Below are 19,061 nucleotides of genomic sequence, written 5' to 3'. Positions count from 1 at the left end.
TATAATTACAAAAGTGACCCCATTTTTCCCCTCTATTGCTTCAAAAATAAAAATGTACAGTCAATATGTTTTATATATAGAATATTTTATTTACCGTAAAATATAAAAATCTATATATACCTAGAATTGATTACTAACTGATTGGATGGCTCATCATGTCCATGCATATAGTGTATTTTATTCTGTTGCAAGATTGATCTATTACATAAGTAACTGCATTAGAGAGATTACAAGGGAGTTACATTTTGAAATGGAGGTAATTCCATAAACAAACTGTGCAACAGCTCGTTCCTGAGTGTTGCTCTTTACTGCCTCCCTGAGGAGGTTATGAAACATATCCAAGTGAAATCATGAAGTGTTCTTCAGTGCGCTCCCACCTCTCTGTCACTGTCCTCTCTCCTCTGAGACACACAGCATCTCCTGCCTCTTACTTTGTCATTTTTGTATACAAACCTACCATGAGTGAAATACTTTTGCTTCTTATCCACGGATCTTCGGCTACATCATGTAAAAGTGCACTCTGCCTTTGTTCGGATATCTTTTTAAATATTTACAAGTTGTGTCATCCCTGACTGGAAGAGGAGAAAGATTTCCTGGAGCACACTGGGTAAGTCCTTTCATTGGGTACATTATTAGTAAGGATTTTAAAACAGTGCATGGTCTTCATAGAGTTTTATTTAATAATGATTGGCTGCAAGAAACAACATTTGGGTGTGGTTACAGTTGTCCACGCATCGATTGACTTATAATTCCCCTCTGCCAAAGCCCATACATCCTTCTCATGGTGATTTATTTCTCAGAGCTCAGAAGTGCAGCATCACTGTGATCCGGACTGCTTTTCTGCAAGCATTAAACCCCAGGAGCGTCCTCCTCCTGAGGGGGCCGGGGGGTCCAGAGGAGACCGGAATATGTGCCAGAGATCGGACGCTGTCCCGTCTTACAAGTCCCTGCCTGGAAGCTTTGGAGACCGCATCAGGAGTACCATGTCCTCCGCGAGTGGGACCCTATGCAGAGGCACTATGTCCGCGTATCCCGGCTTTGGGAGGTCCGATAGGAAAATTGCGTGCTGTGAGAAGTGCTCCGCGACCCTTGTGGCTCTGAAGAAGCAGGCGCTGAGCCTGGCTGTGCACCATCACTTCTCCAGCAAGGTCAGTAACCGCGATGGTGGAGCTGCTCAGGGATGTGGTGGAGCAGAAAGGCACTTAAGATCAGTCCGCATACTTTAGGGTTGATAGGGATCTTGATAAGAGGATAAAAAGAAGTTAAAACGGTTATAAAGTCATGTTTAGGCTGCATAATTGCCATCCCATGGAAGGAGTTATCAGCAGGTGTGGTGTAGGGTAATATTTGAACAAATGAAATGATTTCATTGAAATGCATATACACACATGCATTTCCAAACATTTGGACTACCTATGTTGCAAATGTATTATCTTTTCAATTTACACACGGCATCTATTGCACGTCTGTCCGTCCTGGGAGAGGGATCCCTCCTCTGTTGCTCTCCCTGAGGTTTCTCCCATTTTTCCCTTTAAACTGGGTTTTCTTTGGAAGTTTTTCCTTGTACGATGTGAGGGTCTAAGGACAGAGGGTGTCGTATTGTCATACTGATATTCTGTACAAACTGTGAAGACCACTGAGACAAATGTAACATTTGTGATATTGGGCTATATAAATAAACATTGATTGATTGATTGATTTCACTAGATATTTGTTATGCAGTTAATATAATGATAAGGTTATATTTATTGACAGTTTAACAAACTGATTCATTATATATTTATTTTTACCCACCCCATATTTAAAAAAAGAGCACCCTTATACAGTAAGAAAAGTAGTCGATCAAATAATATAATATAAAATAATATAATATAATTGTATTTAATATATAATTATAATTGTAAAACAATATAATAATAACAAATACAAAAAGATTTTATTGTGTAATTTACCTTGCACTATTTCATGTCTAAGATTCACATTTTTCCTTTTTTTATATAAAGCTTAAGAGTTTTTCAATTATCACCGGCCATTTTTATCGATTAACAATTAAATAAATGTTTTAATAAAAAAGTGAACATTTGCTGGTTTTCATGCTGCTAACAGTGAATTGTACATTTTAAGGGATGAGTATTGTTAGGACAAAATGGGCAATATGAATGTTGTAAGTTGGGGCCTTAACTAACAGTTTTTTATTTATCTTGAGAAAAAGAAATCCATAATGAAATAATCCAGAGTTTCAGTTTCTGTTTGGCTTTAACATATTTTCTGTCGTCCAGTTCTAAGGCGACCCATATTATGCTAATTTTCAGGTTCATATTTGTATGTTGTGTCTCTACTGTGACATGTCTCCATGCTTAAATGTTAAAAAAGCTCTTTATTGTTCTCATCCTGTGCTGGAGCACCTATTTTCACCCTCTGTCTGAAACCAGAGCCCATCTGCTCTGATTGGTTAGCTGGCCTGCTTTGTTGTGATTGGTTAACCGCTTAAAGATGTACCGCCCCTTAGCCTATCACATACAATGTGTTGGAGCGCTAACCAATAGAAGCGCGAGTGTTACATGGTGATGTCATTATGTTACGGAAGTAAACAAAGGAGTCCAATGGAGGCGTTTCAGGCAGGGTGGGGCGAGTGTGTGGGGGAGAAACTCCCTCTGGAGGGAACACAGGGATTTCAGTCTTTGCAGACCATTTACATGCACACAAACCTATATACCACACTACAGAAAGCATAATAGGGCCTCTTTAAGTCAGTTAAAAGGTGTTTTAATGTTAATGTTGTGGTCACGTCAGTCCTACCTCTGAGGAATGCACGCATACACCCTTCTGTACATTTGTCACCACTAACATCCATCAAACACACACCAATCGACAAAGTAAACCAGTGCCATTCCTGCGTGAGTGCTTCCAAATGGCCATGAATATTTCATCTCGACACAGTCCTCTCCATTGAGGGAAGACTATTTATTTGTGTCCTCCTAAGTGGGATGGGGCACAGCTAGCGTCATGTTTTAGCGAGAGACCACAGGCCATGCCTAACACAGGAGGAGGGGGGTGGGAGAGAAGATGGTATCTTGTGGCCATAGACATGGTCAGAAGAAATCTGATAAGCCAGCCCAGCTCCTTGCAAGTTTATTGATCGGAGCATGATTTTTCAAAAGCATCCAGGCTCTGTAACGTCATCTTTTTGGATGGGCTCGCTGTCTGGCTAAGATGGAAAGTATAGACGCCCATCTGGTTAGAGTATACAGCCTTATTCATAAATCTGACATCAGTTTTATTTGGAAAATGCAACACACTCAAACCTGAAATTGATATATAATATAATATTACAATATTATATTATTTATTTTTAACATGCACTTTTAATGACTTTAATAGCTTTTAGTTGGTTGATTTCTTCTTTTTATACATATTTAATGAGCATTGTTGGAGGTAGCCCGAGAAGGCTGTCATTGCCAACGATTGCTTCTCTATATAGTTATCAGGACAGGCATAGGGATATATTACCCCTGATATCAAATACATTTCTAAGTGTTAGTGACTTTCTTTGCTTATACAATCCTTTGGTGGATTATCAATGGCATTGTGTTGGATGGGTGGAATCCAGGGTCGGCGTCATGGGAGGTCATTCGCGGGCCATTCCCCCCAAATGAGTCACTGTGCCCCCCCAACACAGGATGGGCAAGCCTTGCCACTTTGCCGTTTTTTTTTAATCATATCAGTGAAAACGTTTCCACTAAAGGTTTTTGTGTGAAATACATCAGAAATAAAGAATACAAATATAAAACACAGCCTGAGGTGTGCTCATTGCTGCTCTCTGATTGGTGTGTTGCTTGACCAATGACCCCCGACCTTTGTTTTGTTATCATTACGTGGCTGTGTGTTTAGATGAAAGCCCAGTGGCGATCTCTTCATCTGTTACACTGATTATACAGTAAAGCCATCGAAAATAATATGATATAGTAGCCTACAGTACAAGTAGCCTACTTCTGGGTCTCTGTGTTTCATTCAAGCTCGGCTCTGTGTGTGTGTGGCACGAGCGCATTTTGTGAGTGCGCGAGTGGTAACGTGGAATGTTGTTGTTAGCATCTGGTTAGCTAGCTATGCTAACGGATATAAAGGGCTGTTTCTACACCAAGGTGGAGGACAGTCCTCTCCTGTCAGACTGAGAGGATCGTATAACCTCAGCTCAGTGAGGTAAGGACTCTCTCAGTGTTTAGATAGTTAACTTTAGTGTAGGTTATCTCTGGGTCTCAAACGGTTTGGTCACCATTTATGTAAACAAGTATTTGCGAGGAATACCTTTATATGATCATTATAGTTATTAAAAAAATAAGAGAATAAATGAAAAACGGGTATGAAATACTATAGGACAGTAACACAAGAATACAGTTAAAAAGGGAAGTGATTATTAAAATATCCATAAAGAAAAAGTACATCTGTGTACAGTTCTGTTTCATATGGATGCTGAGAGATGTAGGCTATCCATAGATCTCTTCATTTGCTCTCAAAGTGCACCAGATTGATGCATTTAACTTCAATATTTTAAAAATAATCTTCCCGGGGGAGCATGCCCCCAGACCCTCCGAGAGGAGGTTAGGTCCACCCCCACCTAAAACATGTTCACATGGATAGGATACTAAATACATTTGCACACTTTTTATATGGTGGCCTATGTCCATATGTTTCTGTGTTGGTGGTCGTGCCACAACTGTGCATGCATGCACAAGTCATAGGTGCGCTATACAATAGCACTACACCCCTGCAATGTGTGTGAAATACACTTTACAGCATGTTTTTTAAATTGAAGTTGCGTTGGTGTTTGTGTGTTGGTTGTTAACGGCAGTGTGTGCCCCACCTTGGTAAATGATTGCCCCCCCATTCGATTTGTTCTGGAGCCGACGCTGGTGGAATCTTTAATTGAATAACAGAATTTTCTAAATCACATTTGTATGATCTTCCTTATAGAAATAACAACTGTCTATTCAAGTTACACAGCCTCATTGTGTTATCTGATACACAATTCTACGCAGCACTCATTAATGTAAAAACAAATCTAATTCATATTGTGTGGTTTTAATTGATTTATAACACAGGAAATATTATGTTCCTCAGGAAACATCAAATAAAGGCGCATGGTTACAAGTTGTCCTCAATGAATTGGTGATCAACAGCATAGTTTCAGTAAAAAAAATTAAAATCTGAAGTTTCATTACATTTAAAATATAAACATAAACATGTTTTGCATTCATCAATGAAACTGACTCCTTGATTACTTTGCTCAGTGCTTTGATTGCTCATGGTTTCTTCCCACGACTCCATCTCCACTTGCCCAGTGAACATTCATGTAATCCTCAGGCCAGAAATCAAATTAGCTTTGCTATTAGGTGTTCACCAGAAGCATTCCCTGAGTCTGTAATCCCATTAGGTTAGTCTAATTTGTTGCAACACAATGAAAGGCTCCCTTCAGGTATTACTTCAAACACCTTAAGTAAATGTACAAATATTTCCACTACTCTTTTGGTTATTTTGCAGGACTCCAGTGACCTGTCCACGTTTCTTCACGACAACCTTCACGTCCAGAGTCGTTCCTTCAATGAGTCACGGGCCAGAGAGAGGGAGCAGGGCGAGTGTGGGTCCTGCGGTGTGAACCTGAACCAGCTCAAACAGGAGGCGGTCCACTTGGCTCTGAACAGGGGTCAGTCATTGGCTAAGCCTCCCTTTGAACCCAGCTTTAGCACAGGCTCACTGCTGGGACTAAGTGATACAACAAAGCATGGAGACGCTGTGCATCAACCACACAGCCACACACTCAGCCCCCACTGCCCCCACAGCCCCCACAGCCCCAGGACGCCTCAGAGGACCCCTCAAACCCTCAGACGGAGGGGGCCCAAGCCGCCCAACCCCGAAATGGGCCGCTGGGTGGAGGAGCAGCAGCAGCTGGTTGCCTCTAAATCTGCGTCCAGTGCTGATGGTGTCTCCATGTACTCTCATCATAAGGTACCCCTTTAAAAGCCTGCTTCACCACTAAATCACACATAACACTTCCCTTAGTGGGCATTCCCCTTTTAATGAGCTATGCGGGTAAAGTACTTCTTTACGGGTGCACGTGTCAGCAACGCAATGATTCATAGTGTCCAATCAGAGCCTATCTAGATCCCATGGCTGAGGACGTTGTTTAAAAGTACTTTTGCTAATGGAATGGAATTGGGTCATGATTTACCCTTGTCATAAAGGCTGGCCAGTCAAAAAGCACTTGTGATCAATAGGGGGATGGTCATATTTAACGGGCGGCTGACTGGTGAAATATGCATTACTGTGATGGAAGCCACATCCAGTTTGAGCCCACCCTCCCCCACGTCCCACATGAAAAGGTTGTAGACCTGTACAAGGTGAGTGAGGGGGTCTCAGATGCTTTGTATGATGTAGGTAGTTTGATTTCGGTGGGTTTTTACTCCTGAACCAAACAGACAAAAGGCTAATAAAAATCTATCCAACCTTTGGAGTACTTATTGAAGATGTCTTCTGACGTGGTTGATTCACAAACATCACGTTAAACATTTACTAACCCTTCCCAGGAAGAGCAATTGTCCAATCACAGTTTAGCAACTGTAGCTGCAGAACGCACATAATGAGGTGCCGAGCATTGGGCTGTGTGAGAATCTACTATGAATGTTTTATAAGTGCTGCACACCAGACCCAAAGATGGAGCCTATTCTGTCCGTTAAGAATGAATTGCCTTGCATATTATGCGACGCAAACATAACAGTTAGTCCTCATCTTTAACCTTTCTTAATTTTGTTACGTAAAAAATATACCAAAAGCCATACCTAAAAAGCCCAGTTTACATATTTTCCTTATGTGCTTGAGGATATGCTTGATACCGTTTGCTTTATACACTTTAATTATTTAGCTTTCTTTCTGTCTACACGGATCATCTACTGTTAAGTACCTTTAAACGTTACCCTCATTCTTTTTAGTATTAAAGTAGATTATCCATATTTAAAGGTGGGGTAGGTAAGTTTCAGAAACCGGCTGGAGATACACTTTTTGTTATATTCCATGGAATGCTCTTAACATCCCGATAGCAATGAATATCTGAAGTGCTTTGACAAAAAATCCATAAAAAAACGTCATCTGTAGAAGCCGTAATACTGTAAAAAGTACAACCAATGGCCTACCTGCCTGTCAGCCTTCCATCGGGGCGCAAACTTATCTCGTGCCCTCATTGGTCATGTGCGCGTTCGTGTGTGTTGGAGGAGGGGCTCTATAAGGAAGTGGCAGATTTTCTCCGGTTGTGTATTTTCAAATTCTAGCGATCTCGAGCCGGTTTCTCAAACTTACCTACCCCACCTTTAAGTAACCTTAACTTGAGTTTTCTTTCTTAAATGAGTTAGCGTGAAAACTTGTTTACATACAGATAATAGTCAACATTTTGCTCCACAAAAAAGACAGTATTCCTTTAAGCCGTTACATGAGTAATGCCAATGACAATTCCACTAGTATTTCTGCATGCAGCAGTCAAAATAGGATTTCATATATAGCAAACTGCCTCAAAAATCATTTGAGACACAGATTCTGAATGCGCTGTATGTCAAAAGAATACTCCTGAAACGCAAAAAACGTTGACATATCCATATCGGAAAATGCTTTGTTTGAAATAAGCTCTAAAATAAAAAACATCCAAACCAGAATATGCTCTACATCAGGGGTTCTCAAAGTGCGGCCCGCGGGCCAATGGCGGCCCTCGGAAATGTTTCTGGCGGCCCGCGATAGTTAATGTGACACGCTGAAATGCATGCGTTATATTTTAATCCTCCATGGTTGTATCTAGTAAGAATTAGAATGGAATTTAAGAATGGTAAAACTGCGCCCCCTGGGTTGTCATTCCTAAATTATGAATGACAGCTTGTGGAAAGTTTGCGAGACTACTGGTTGCATGGCAACTAGGCATTTCGCGAGTTGCGGTAATTGGTTAGTACAATAAAGAAAGGATTTGTTTTGGAATTATTTTAGGATTCCGTTTTTTCTTGGGCGGCCCTCAATCCAATATTGGGTACCTAAATTGGCCCTCACTCATCAAAACTTTGAGAACCCCTGCTCTACATGAACCAAATGATGCATGTGTTGTGCTCGTCGGCAGTAGGCACATCGAGTTAGCATTAGCTTAATTAACTAACTGAGTGATAAATCTGCTTTCTGCCGGCCAAATCTACTGCTTTTGTCTACTTCTGTCTGAAATGAAGCACCTATTGTTATAAAAATACCAAGAACTTAAATTGGTAAAGCTGTCATTATGTGTAGTGCAGGAACGGGAAGGTTTACAGGCATAGCAACAGTAACTGAAGCTGCAGGGTTTCACAAATGGTCAATTAGACGGAACAAGCCGTGAGAGCACTACTGTAATTAGGCTGTTGTTCTTAATCGACTTGTCTGATGAAAAGTGATGGTAACAATTCAACATTTGACTCAAACTAAACAGTTCTTTGCTTAGCAAGAGAATCAAGCAGGTTCACCGTGAGAGCAGATCAATACAGGTTAATGTGGCTAAGAGGAAAGTAAGAAGAAGAGTAAGGAGAGAGGAGACAAAAAGCAGAGCTGAGGAAAATTGCATTGTATGAGAAGAAAGGGAAATGGAGTGTTGGGAAGATGGGAAGCAGAACAAAAGGACAGAAGAGAAGGTGATGGAGTTCAAGGCGGAGGAGAAGAGAGAATTCAGAGCAGAGAGAAAGAGATACAAAAAGGCTATGACAGAAGACATGGGTCAACAAGGAGACATGGAAGGGGCGGGGGAGCATCTATACATTATTTACATTACATATGGCTGCATATATTAGCTTAGTCTGTCTTTATTCTCCTTCCAGCCTCCTTTCAAACTCCTGCAGTTCTTCCATGGCACTAATTGGCAGTTTATGGTTGGACATTATTTAAAGAATGAAACCGAGTTGACATTGTTATGTTGCCCTAAAAAAAAGGCTGAGACACTGATGAGACGTGGAGCTTGAGAGCGGTATATGAGTTATACATGTTGGCTATGTGGCCTGCAGCAATGCATGGGGAATAGGTTATGTTGCATATATACGTACATGGCACAGTTATGAATGAGTGCAAAACACATGCCTCGGAGCTACAGCTGTGTAAGTGTTGAACTCGCTTTACATCGAGCTGCCTGACTGAGGGTGTGAGTGTGTGTGTGTGTGTGTGTGTGTGTGTGTGTGTGTCAGAGGCAGTGTTTCCTGCTCCTCTTCAACTCTGAGTCATGCTTCAAACCCAGCCAGCAGTCACTACAGCCATCACACACTATTCCGCACACTCCACATGCAGCTCGCTGGAGCTGTACTATGACTAATGGTGTATGGTTAACCCATTCTCAGCCGCCATGTCCTATTTAGACGCGCCCAACAACCGCCCCCAGAGTAATTCCCAAGATAATAGCCCCTTTTGGGGTGGGTGCAATTACAGATTTTGTTTTTTATAATGAGCTTTCTCCCGCATCAGACTGCAGATGATGCTGTACTGGGCTGTGGCGCTGGGACTGTACAGACTAACTCAAAGATATCCAGAGTGGTGACCATCGCCAACACTGCTGCTATGTCCCTTTTAGCCAGGTAAATATTAAAACAGAAAATGTTTTATTGTCTGCAACGTGCCTGTACTCCATCAGTTTCAATGGTATGACATGCCATCTCCCTTCTTCCCCGCAGGGCTGCTGAGAAGCTCAATCTGACAACAAGGAAAAAAGGCCAGGCTTCTGATCAAGCTCCCGCTCATTTTTCCACCTGCTTCATGGAGATAATCCAGAAAAACCCTCCACCCATCCCCTCCTGCCTGCTCCAAGCTGCCACTAGGACCAAAGACTCACCCGGTGTTGGCAAGGTATGGGCTTCAAATTCCAGTAGATCACACTAAATGCTGATTTTATCTATTTTTCAGTGAACCACATTTGGTGCTGTTGCTATTTGGTTATCATACCAGCAATTATTCGCAACCGCCCTGATTCTGAAAGAATTGGCAAATGATTACATGAGGAACCAAATCCTAAGTTATACAAAGCCTTTTGTTCAAATACCAGAAATTGTATTAAGTGATACTTACAAGTCGTTATTTGCAATGCTAACTTGTTGAGACATTTTGAGACATATTGTGGCCTTTTGGGAAGTACACTTTTTCCATGTTTTTGCTGAGATGTGAATACGAGGATTGATACCACTCTGATTTCTGTATTCTAAGTTTGAAGCTACAGTCAATAGCAATTAGCTTAGCTTTAAAACTGCAAGGAGAAGCAGCATGTAACATGTACAACTTTGAAATTGTTGGTTTATAATTTATATAGGTTAAAAACACAAAATGTGTATATTAGTAAAAAAGATAAATAGTGGTTGGTCAGTGAATTCTTATGTGAACTTTAGAGAGACAAAGGTAAGCTAGTTCCTCCTGCTTCCAGTCTTTATGCTAAGTTATTACCAGTCTCTAGAGTATATTTAGTGTACAGACATTAGAGTGGTATCGACCTTCTCCTCGATCTAGAAGATTTCCCCAAATTGATAAGCTATACCTTTTTACATTACTGTTCATGTGAAGTCACTACAGGCTAGGTTAACGTTATATCAAACCTAAGCGTTTATACTGAAAACGGATATTTCACCTAGTTTGGTCTTAATTCTAGATTATGATTTAGTTATCTCCAGTAACCCACTTTAACCACTCACCCTCCATCTTTAATCCCTGCATGAGCAAGCTACGCCCATTAGCTGCTCTCACAAAGATCAGTGAAGCTCGGGTTCGAAGTTCAACACAATTGAACTCTGTGCGGCTCTTTGCAGCACATCACATTCATCAACGCAGGACAACTGCAAGGGAAAAAACACACCACATGCTCAATAATGTAGGCAGCACTTTACCTGTTCTCTGCCAATAAGTGATGTGCCACGCATTTTCTGTATGCTATGAAGCTGAACTTGATCTATGTTCAGTCGTCAAACATGTACACAGCACGGCACACGTAGAACAATGAAGTCTCCACATTTAACCCATCATAGTATTGGGAGCATTGGGCAGCCAATTTACAGTGATGTGCTACCAGTCCACACTCCATTCTTGCTCCGTTCGGGACTTGTTCCTGTGACCCTCAATAAGCCAAGACCCTTAAGACCAAGCTACTGCCGCCCATGAAAATGTTCAATCACAGTTCACACATACAGTACAGTACATTCCATACAGTCGTAATGCACATATAAATGATGCAATGTGTACAGGCTGTTGTTATTCACTTTTCATACTTATACAAATTATAATATTTTTTATTTAACCAACATAGTACATTTGTTTGTAACTAATATCATGGTAAGAAAGGACTGCCTCTTAGGTTGACAAAAATACCTCACCTTTACTCAGCAGGCAACAAGTACATTATTGACCAAAAGTCAATGGCTACTTACTTTTTGTCGTAGCATACGTACGTATACGTAGCATACGTAAAGCTACGGAAAAGTTACGTAAGTCACGAAAATTACCAATATTTTGAACCCTATGAAAGTAGTTTTGTTGCCTAAACAAGTTCTGCACTGCGGTGGCTTATACAGCCGCACTTGATTGCGTTGGCATTAAAACATCTAAAATAACCTTTCGCAATCATAGGAATCGGAATAAGTTCATGTAGTATGAGGAGACAACGGCAGTGACTGAATGAAAATGCTCTGTTACCTCGGAGGCTTTGTATTTTATATTGCAATGTGTAATACATGGAATAGGTCGGGATTGGTGGTATATCTCTCAAAGTATATAATACCTTGCTCGCACACCACCGCCACCCTGGGTGTGTTTTTACCAGCCTGGCTGCAGAGTAAAGAGATCACGTCAATTTGGAGGAGATCCTATATCAGGCCTTCCTTATGATACACTGTAATACAGTGCTAATGTCTCCATCTTGTTCTCCCCCTCCCTCTACTCACCTCCTCCGGGAGAAACTGGGGAGATCAATATGGCTGCCTCCCTTTGTCTCAGATTCATGGACTCTTGGGTTTAGTCTCGAGTTACCGACAAGGGCTCAGATTGACCAACCGCCAGCCACACCTGCACAAGCACTTAGCCCTGTACAGTATGCTTCTGCGTGCAATAATAAATATGTGTGTGAGAGCGGAGGATGATTTTCTCCGCTTTTAAATTGGTGTCTTGAATAATTCAACCCTCATAAATAGAGTTTGACACATGTTCAATAGGGAGCCACTTCTTGCATACGGTATTACAATTAAGATTGGGGAAGGGGAAAAACAATTTCACAGACACTGGGAACTTATCATGTGGCAGATGGAATCAATCATTCAATGATGTATGATGTCATGGTGGTGCTATGCAGTCCTGGACAATTTCAAGAAAACAACATTTGACTGGATTACAAGGCTATTCGCAATCTTGCAGACCTGGACCCTGATTAAGAATCATTTCATAATTGGTTTAGAAACCTTAACAGAGCCTATTGTCTTTTGTAAGGTTAATGCTACCTTGTCTTCCAGCAGAATACAGCTCATGAGTCCTGTTAAATGGCTGTCAAAGTCAGGACCTAACTTAAGACCTTATAGCGTCCTTATCCGAAGGCTTCCTGGAAAGAACTGCATTAAGAAATTAATGTCATGACATGAGGAAATATAGCAGGAGGTATGCATAGCCATGCAGCTGTAAGTGCATGTATGGCTGCCGCACTAACTGGATCAATGGATGTCCTCTGCAGCATAAATAAATATATCTATTTGTTGTATACACATCAGTTGATTGATATGAAGCAAAAGGACAGATTGTCAGATTTGTGAAATGGCACAAATGTCATTGAAGTTGAAAACATTCACAATAGTAAAATACCCCACTGTTAGCTTACCTCCTCAATGCAAAAGAGCTAATCCTTTCTGACATGTGCAACTTTGTTCTGCCAAGGCTTCCATGTTCCAGTTGAGGTTACTTGCAACCTACGCTGCATATAATATTAGGCCTCCCACGGCTGAGCAGCAGTAGCTCAGAGCTGAAGTATGACGTTAACACCCCTCTCTCACAGCTACATTTGATTTTAGGTTTAGTTAAAAGCCCTGATTTGGATTAAAGGAATATCAAATCATAACTGCGACTGCAACAGATAACTTTAATATGTGTGGCATACATATAGTCTGTGAATATGTTTTAGAGTTATGAGAACACTTTTGTGAAAACGGTGTTTTCTGGATTTTAAGATGCAAATACTCCATGATGACCAAAACACAATGAATTTATTATGAAGATATTTTTGAACCTTTCTGTTTTGAAACTCATCATTTTTTAATAAGTTTGCTGCTGGTTGTCATTCTCAAAAGTAAAGAGTGACATGCACAATCTTAGCTGAACCATTCTGTTTTCTAAAATCCCTTACATACATGTTGCTATGCAGCAGCAGAGCACCGACTCACTCCTTGCATTTAATAAATAATGGAATTTTCTTTTTAAGGTGTCGCAGAGTAGTTTAAAATGTGAAGCCCTTCCCCATAGGCTGTATATGTATACAGTTTGTATACAAGGGTAAGTGAACAAGTTGTGTTCTCTCAACCCTTTGTAAAAGGCATTTAATCTTTCAGCCTGCATGCTCCCTAGCTAACTCAGAAATAGCTGAGTGCACTATTTTGCTAATAGTTAGCTATAAAGAAAGCATTGTCTTTGTTCGACTGGACCATTTCAACACATTTTTCTTCACATAATACTCTTATTCTGGTGTAATGCCATTGTTCCATCATCTAAATATGCTGAAACGTTCCTTTGGGCTAAAAGCCAAAACACGAGCTGCCTGCAACAAACAATAGCACGTGGCTAATGATTATTAGCCAATTGGCTAACCCTAACCCCGATCAAGATGTTATCCTAACCACTCCTACTGCTCATGCCAAACTAAGAAACCCAACTAATTATGGCAACCAGTAATAACCAATCAGAAGCCAAGTAGGATGTGTCATGACTTTGTGTTGCTATCATTCTGCAAAGGCTAATAATAAGCCACATTTCATAGCATTTCATCGATAGTTGTTGATATATTCTGACAGTACCAAAGTGGTAGAGCAACACATTTAGATATTTAGACATTCAACCGGAGTATGCTGTAACGTTCAACATGCTTCGATCTCCTGTGGTGTACAGGTCAAAGTTGTGCTGAGGGTGAGCCCAACGCTGTCAGAGGGCCAAGGCCGGCCACCTGTTCTCTGGATTGACCCATCCAAAAAAAGAGTCACCATAATGGAACCAGTGAGCAAAAGCCAGCTCCACGCTTCAATGACACTTGGCAGAGATGGCAACAATCTACTGAAGACCTTCAGCTTTGAGGCAGCATATCCTCAAGAGTCAAGCCAGGTTTGTTTTCTCATCCTTATTACTAATTAAAATCATCTATCTATTTAGGCTTCAAAATATTGATTTATATTGACAGATAATGTGATAGTGTGCCATTTGCCTGCCGCATTCTGTGTCTTCGGTGCACATTTTCTCCTCTGTACACGACACCACGGTTGGTTTGCTCTCTTTGTCGAATGACCTGAAAACTGATAGGGCCTGGATAGCCACCACAATTACACAGTCCATCAATTATATTCAACCTTCTCCAAGCCCTTCTTACAGTATACAGTATTTGAGCCTAAGAGAATCTACAGAATCAGTATGCATCTTAGTTATTTCGTTTCATTGGATGTTCTATTTCAGTGCGGAAAATGAATCATAAGATGCTTGCTGTTCTTTGTTCTCTGTTGCTAGGCCGAGGTCTGTGCGGGCGCCTTGGCTGATGTCATCCGCTGTGTGCTCAGCGGCAGCGATGGATGTGTTCTGGGTTTGGGATGTGCTGATGTGGGTGAGTAATCGGTCGCTGCGAGAGGGCATGGGTTAAAATCTTATGATGAGAGTGGGACGCTTTTATCTGTTCTAAGGGGCCGTACTTCCCCTCCACCCCTCCTCCATCATCTCCGTCCCATTCCTCCTATCATTCACTCTTTCCTTATCACTTAAACTCCTTGGCTCCATTAACTCTATCTGTCCTCTTATCAATCTTGATTCACCTGTCCGGCTTTCTTGGTCTTAGCTAATTTCTCTACACTAGTGACAGAAAACTGTAGTCATTTATCTTTTCATCTGTTCTATTGTAAATAAATAAATAATTCATCAATTATACAACAACACATGCTTTTTTGAAAGCTTCCCATTTTGCCTTATAGACATTTTGCTTCACAAAAAGACACAAATATTTAATTTTGTTTTGCTGAAGCGCTGAGCTCAGTGGGGACTGTAAAATGAATGTACTGTAATATGTTTCTATTAGCGAGATGGAACCCTGCACTTAGCATTGGTGAAGGGGTTTAATAGATTTGTGGCAAGCGTAACACACACGCACGCACGCACGCACGCACGCACGCACGCACGCCGCGCGCGCACACACACACACACACACACACACACACACACACACACACACACACACACACACACACACACACACACACACACACACACACACACACACACACACACAGGGTAAGGACAGGGTCTCCTTGGAGCTGCTTTTTCACATGAAGCCACTCTCCGTAAATCTGATTGAATTAGTTGGCCAATACAAACTACATGTGGCCCTCAGCCAAGGGAATATCAATCTCCTCCACAGCATACTATTCTCTCTGAATAAGGGCAGGGAGCTTAGACTTTAATTGGAAAAGCCAATTCTCTTATCCTTATTCAATTAGAGTTGGAATAAGACAAGAGATGTCCATACAGGCTCATAAATCAAAGCTAATGTGGGGCAAAAGTGCACTTGGAGATAGAGTATGGTATAGTTCTGAATCAAATCTGAAAGTGTTTTTGGGTGTGTTTCTGTACATTTGATCCATATTTATAAGTGCATTTTTGTGAGCTTATTTATGTTTCTTCATTTGTGAGTTTCATTTTCACAGGCCACTTTAGCATGTATTTGCTTTGGACTGTATAGCTGTGGACTAGTGTGCAAGTGCATCCATAGTTCTAAATATTTGTAACCATGTACTTATCTAGAAAGTATTCGTAGTGTGGGTAATATGTTCTCATACCGAATTTTCATGTGCTTCTCTCCTTGTCAACTTTTGGACTGTGACACATAATCTTGCCAGCCGCTTCTTTTGTTTTTGATAAGTTCACCAGCTTTCAGCCAGTGATATGCAATTCAACCTGAAATAAATTGTTAGCTAATATTACTCACCCAAGGTGCCCTCTCTGAAAAACTGAAATTGGTGGTGATCTTAGCTAAATGCTGATGTTAGCTAAATGCTAATGCTAACATCTCCATGAGCAACTAACAAGCTTACAGTGACAATGCTAAAACACTAATATTTAGTAGGTGTGTTGTGAATTTTCTCCATCGTAGCTTAGCATCTTGACATGCTATTTACTAATTAGCACAGTACTGCAGGGTAGTATGTCACTGGTTGGGCAGTTTTATTAAGATATTAAGATATTAAGATATAAACCAAAACATTTGACAAAAATAAATGTTGACCAGTTGACGTTTCTAGATAGAAAGGTCACGTTTTTAAATTGGGGGGGGGGCTATGTTTATCTATAGAACATTTCATGGCAATCTATTCAATATTTTAATATGGATATAATCAAAGATATAGATATTTCACTCTAAACCCAAAGAAAATAACCCACATGGTGCAAGACGAGAAGTGATGAGAGTTTTTAGGACTAGAGATATTTAGGTTTGAACCAAAATAGTGAACTTTCTGGTAGATTTGGGGTATCATATTAGAACAAGAAAAGCTGTTCTTAAAGTATATAATGTATGCGTTGATGGGGTGCTCATGTGTTTGAAGGTTAGCATTTGTATGTATGTGTACATTGTGCTTGTGTGTCTGTATATTGCATGCATTCATATGTTTGCTCTGCTCAGGCTCCTGGTCCAGCATGCTGGGGAATGGTGAGAGCATTGAGAAGCTTGGGGTTATTCCCTATGCCATCTCCTGGCTCTACAGCGCCATAGAGCGGCGTAGGGAGAAGACCTGGACCGACCTGACTGTGTCTGTGTCTGCTATTGAGCTCTGCTGCGGAGAGGAGGACACACTGAGGGATCTGCTAGGGGAGGTCGTCCCCTCACAAGGCAGTGTCCACAACAGCCCAAAAGCCCATGTTAAACTCCAAGAGGACCCTGTCTATGGGATCCAGGTAGAAGTAAAACATGTTTTCTATTAAGAAATAGGGGGCTTGCTAAAAGAGCTGCTTCTTCTGCTTTGTCTCTCTGCACAAGCACAAAAGGGTCCTTTGACCTAAATCGTTGGTGTACTCAACCTTAAAACCAAAGTAAAGTTTAAAAAAACAAGTTATTGTTATTGGTAAGATAATGTACAGTCTAAAAGCAATCTTTGGAAACAATTAAAAGCCTGTCCCAAATCTGGAAACCAGTGAGCCGAGGCCGTGTTCTTTGATGCTGACATTTTATTGGCTCTGCTCTAGTGGCAATGGTTCTAAGCCTCAATAATTCCCACACAAACAAGTGTTATTTATTTCACAGTTGTTTTAACAGCTGTGAACAAGAAAATGAGCCAATATTAATAGGGTACTTTTATTGTCCACAAATCAAATGAAGTAGGAGGTGTAGGTCATATTATACATACTGTAGAGAAGACTCCTCTAAGTACATTTTAAGCTTTGACTACATAGGATTAGAGTTAATGATTATTTAAGTAGTCAATTTGGGCAATGGTCTCCACTGTGAGAAGAAAATATATGTGTATTTAGTAAAGCCTATTAGATTAAATAACAAATGAGGACTGATGCATTGTGGTTGAGTAGCTGTTTCCACCCTCATAATGCTGTTTGCCAATTGCAAGCCATCACCTCTAGTGTAGGGGGGCATTATATCTAATTATTAATTGAATACTAAGAAAATGAATTCTACTGCATACATGGATTTTCTTTCTTGAGCAGTTTATGAGAAGATTCCACATCAGATTGTATCCTCTCTTCTCTCTATAGCTTCGTAACCACAACCGGGTGAAGGCCCCCACTGCTGAGCGGGCTGCTTCCCTCCTGGATGCTGCCATTGCAGCACGTCGCCACAATGACTTCATAACGTACCTGTCCCACAGCTCCATAATGTTCTTCACTCTCCACATCCAGCCCCCACGTACAGAAAGCAGCACCATTGGCAAAGGTTGTTATGAATTATTTAATTACTAGGGCGACTTGTCGCTGGTGAATTTTTTGTTTCGCTATTATCATTTTTAACAGTAAAGCCTAGATTTAATGCAGTTTCATATATATCTTATAATTCATGTTTGAAGCTTGAATAATCTCTCTACTCTACCATCCTCAGGTTCTCGTGGCCCCACTAAGTTGACCATGATAGATGTGTGTAGTGGCATAAGGGGCATGAGCAAGAATAAACCTCCATATTCGGAACTTGGCCCGATTGTCTTGTCTCTACTAAGTGGACATAAAACCAACCCCAGCAAGTAAGAACGTCAAACTATTATTGCTGTAAACACGTTGGTAGAATAAACTGCCTTGCTGAAGTTGAGCTTTTGGTGTTCGTCTTCTTATTGTGTTAATCAGCTTTTTGCCTGTTAACCGATTTTATACTGGCCAAATACTTGTGCTACAATATCAAATACACCAGAGTTAGAACATGTACATATATTGCTGCATAGGAGTTTTAAATGACAGATTCATCAATGTAGTAACATCTGGACGTTTGCACTGTGTCTGCATAGGGTCACTAAGTTGACTATGCTCCTTCAAGAGGCATTGGGCCGTGTAAATTGCCACACCACAGTGATCGCTCAGGTGGATGATTCACTGGCACACCTTCAAGAGACCCTGTCCACAATTCAGCTGGCTTCTCGCATCCGCAAGACGCAAAAGAGAACGAAGGTACTGTACATTTTCTGTAAGGTTTACCATTTCTCCAGCTTTTTATGGCTCAAACTGTTGGAGATCTTTTTGTAGAGGATGTTTTTTCCAATACACGCCAATGCTTTGTTTATTGATTTATGTTTTACATAGTCCTGTTCTCGAACTAACTCCGCGATCCATCTTTC

General features: G+C 40.9%; 1 protein-coding gene across 1 annotated transcript in view; it reads left to right on the top strand.

The window, feature by feature from the left end:
• Positions 1-530: 530 nt before the first annotated feature.
• The window catches only part of LOC117440275 (kinesin-like protein KIF26B), a 36,660-nt gene continuing 18,129 nt past the window's right edge, over positions 531-19,061 (top strand). The window contains exons 1-11 of the mRNA XM_034076577.1: positions 531-607; positions 801-1,148; positions 5,539-6,003; positions 9,502-9,611; positions 9,708-9,879; positions 14,152-14,361; positions 14,758-14,851; positions 16,916-17,187; positions 17,998-18,175; positions 18,338-18,476; positions 18,735-18,894. Of these exons, the coding sequence (XP_033932468.1) occupies positions 909-1,148; positions 5,539-6,003; positions 9,502-9,611; positions 9,708-9,879; positions 14,152-14,361; positions 14,758-14,851; positions 16,916-17,187; positions 17,998-18,175; positions 18,338-18,476; positions 18,735-18,894 (2,040 nt within the window). The 5' untranslated portion in view covers positions 531-607; positions 801-908. The remainder of the gene's footprint in view (positions 608-800; positions 1,149-5,538; positions 6,004-9,501; positions 9,612-9,707; positions 9,880-14,151; positions 14,362-14,757; positions 14,852-16,915; positions 17,188-17,997; positions 18,176-18,337; positions 18,477-18,734; positions 18,895-19,061) is intronic.

The sequence above is a fragment of the Pseudochaenichthys georgianus genome, chromosome 24 (assembly GCF_902827115.2).
Source record: "Pseudochaenichthys georgianus chromosome 24, fPseGeo1.2, whole genome shotgun sequence".
Classification (NCBI taxonomy): domain Eukaryota; kingdom Metazoa; phylum Chordata; class Actinopteri; order Perciformes; family Channichthyidae; genus Pseudochaenichthys; species Pseudochaenichthys georgianus.
The sequence above is the reverse complement of the archived record's forward strand: the minus strand, read 5'-3'. Positions and strand labels throughout refer to the sequence as shown.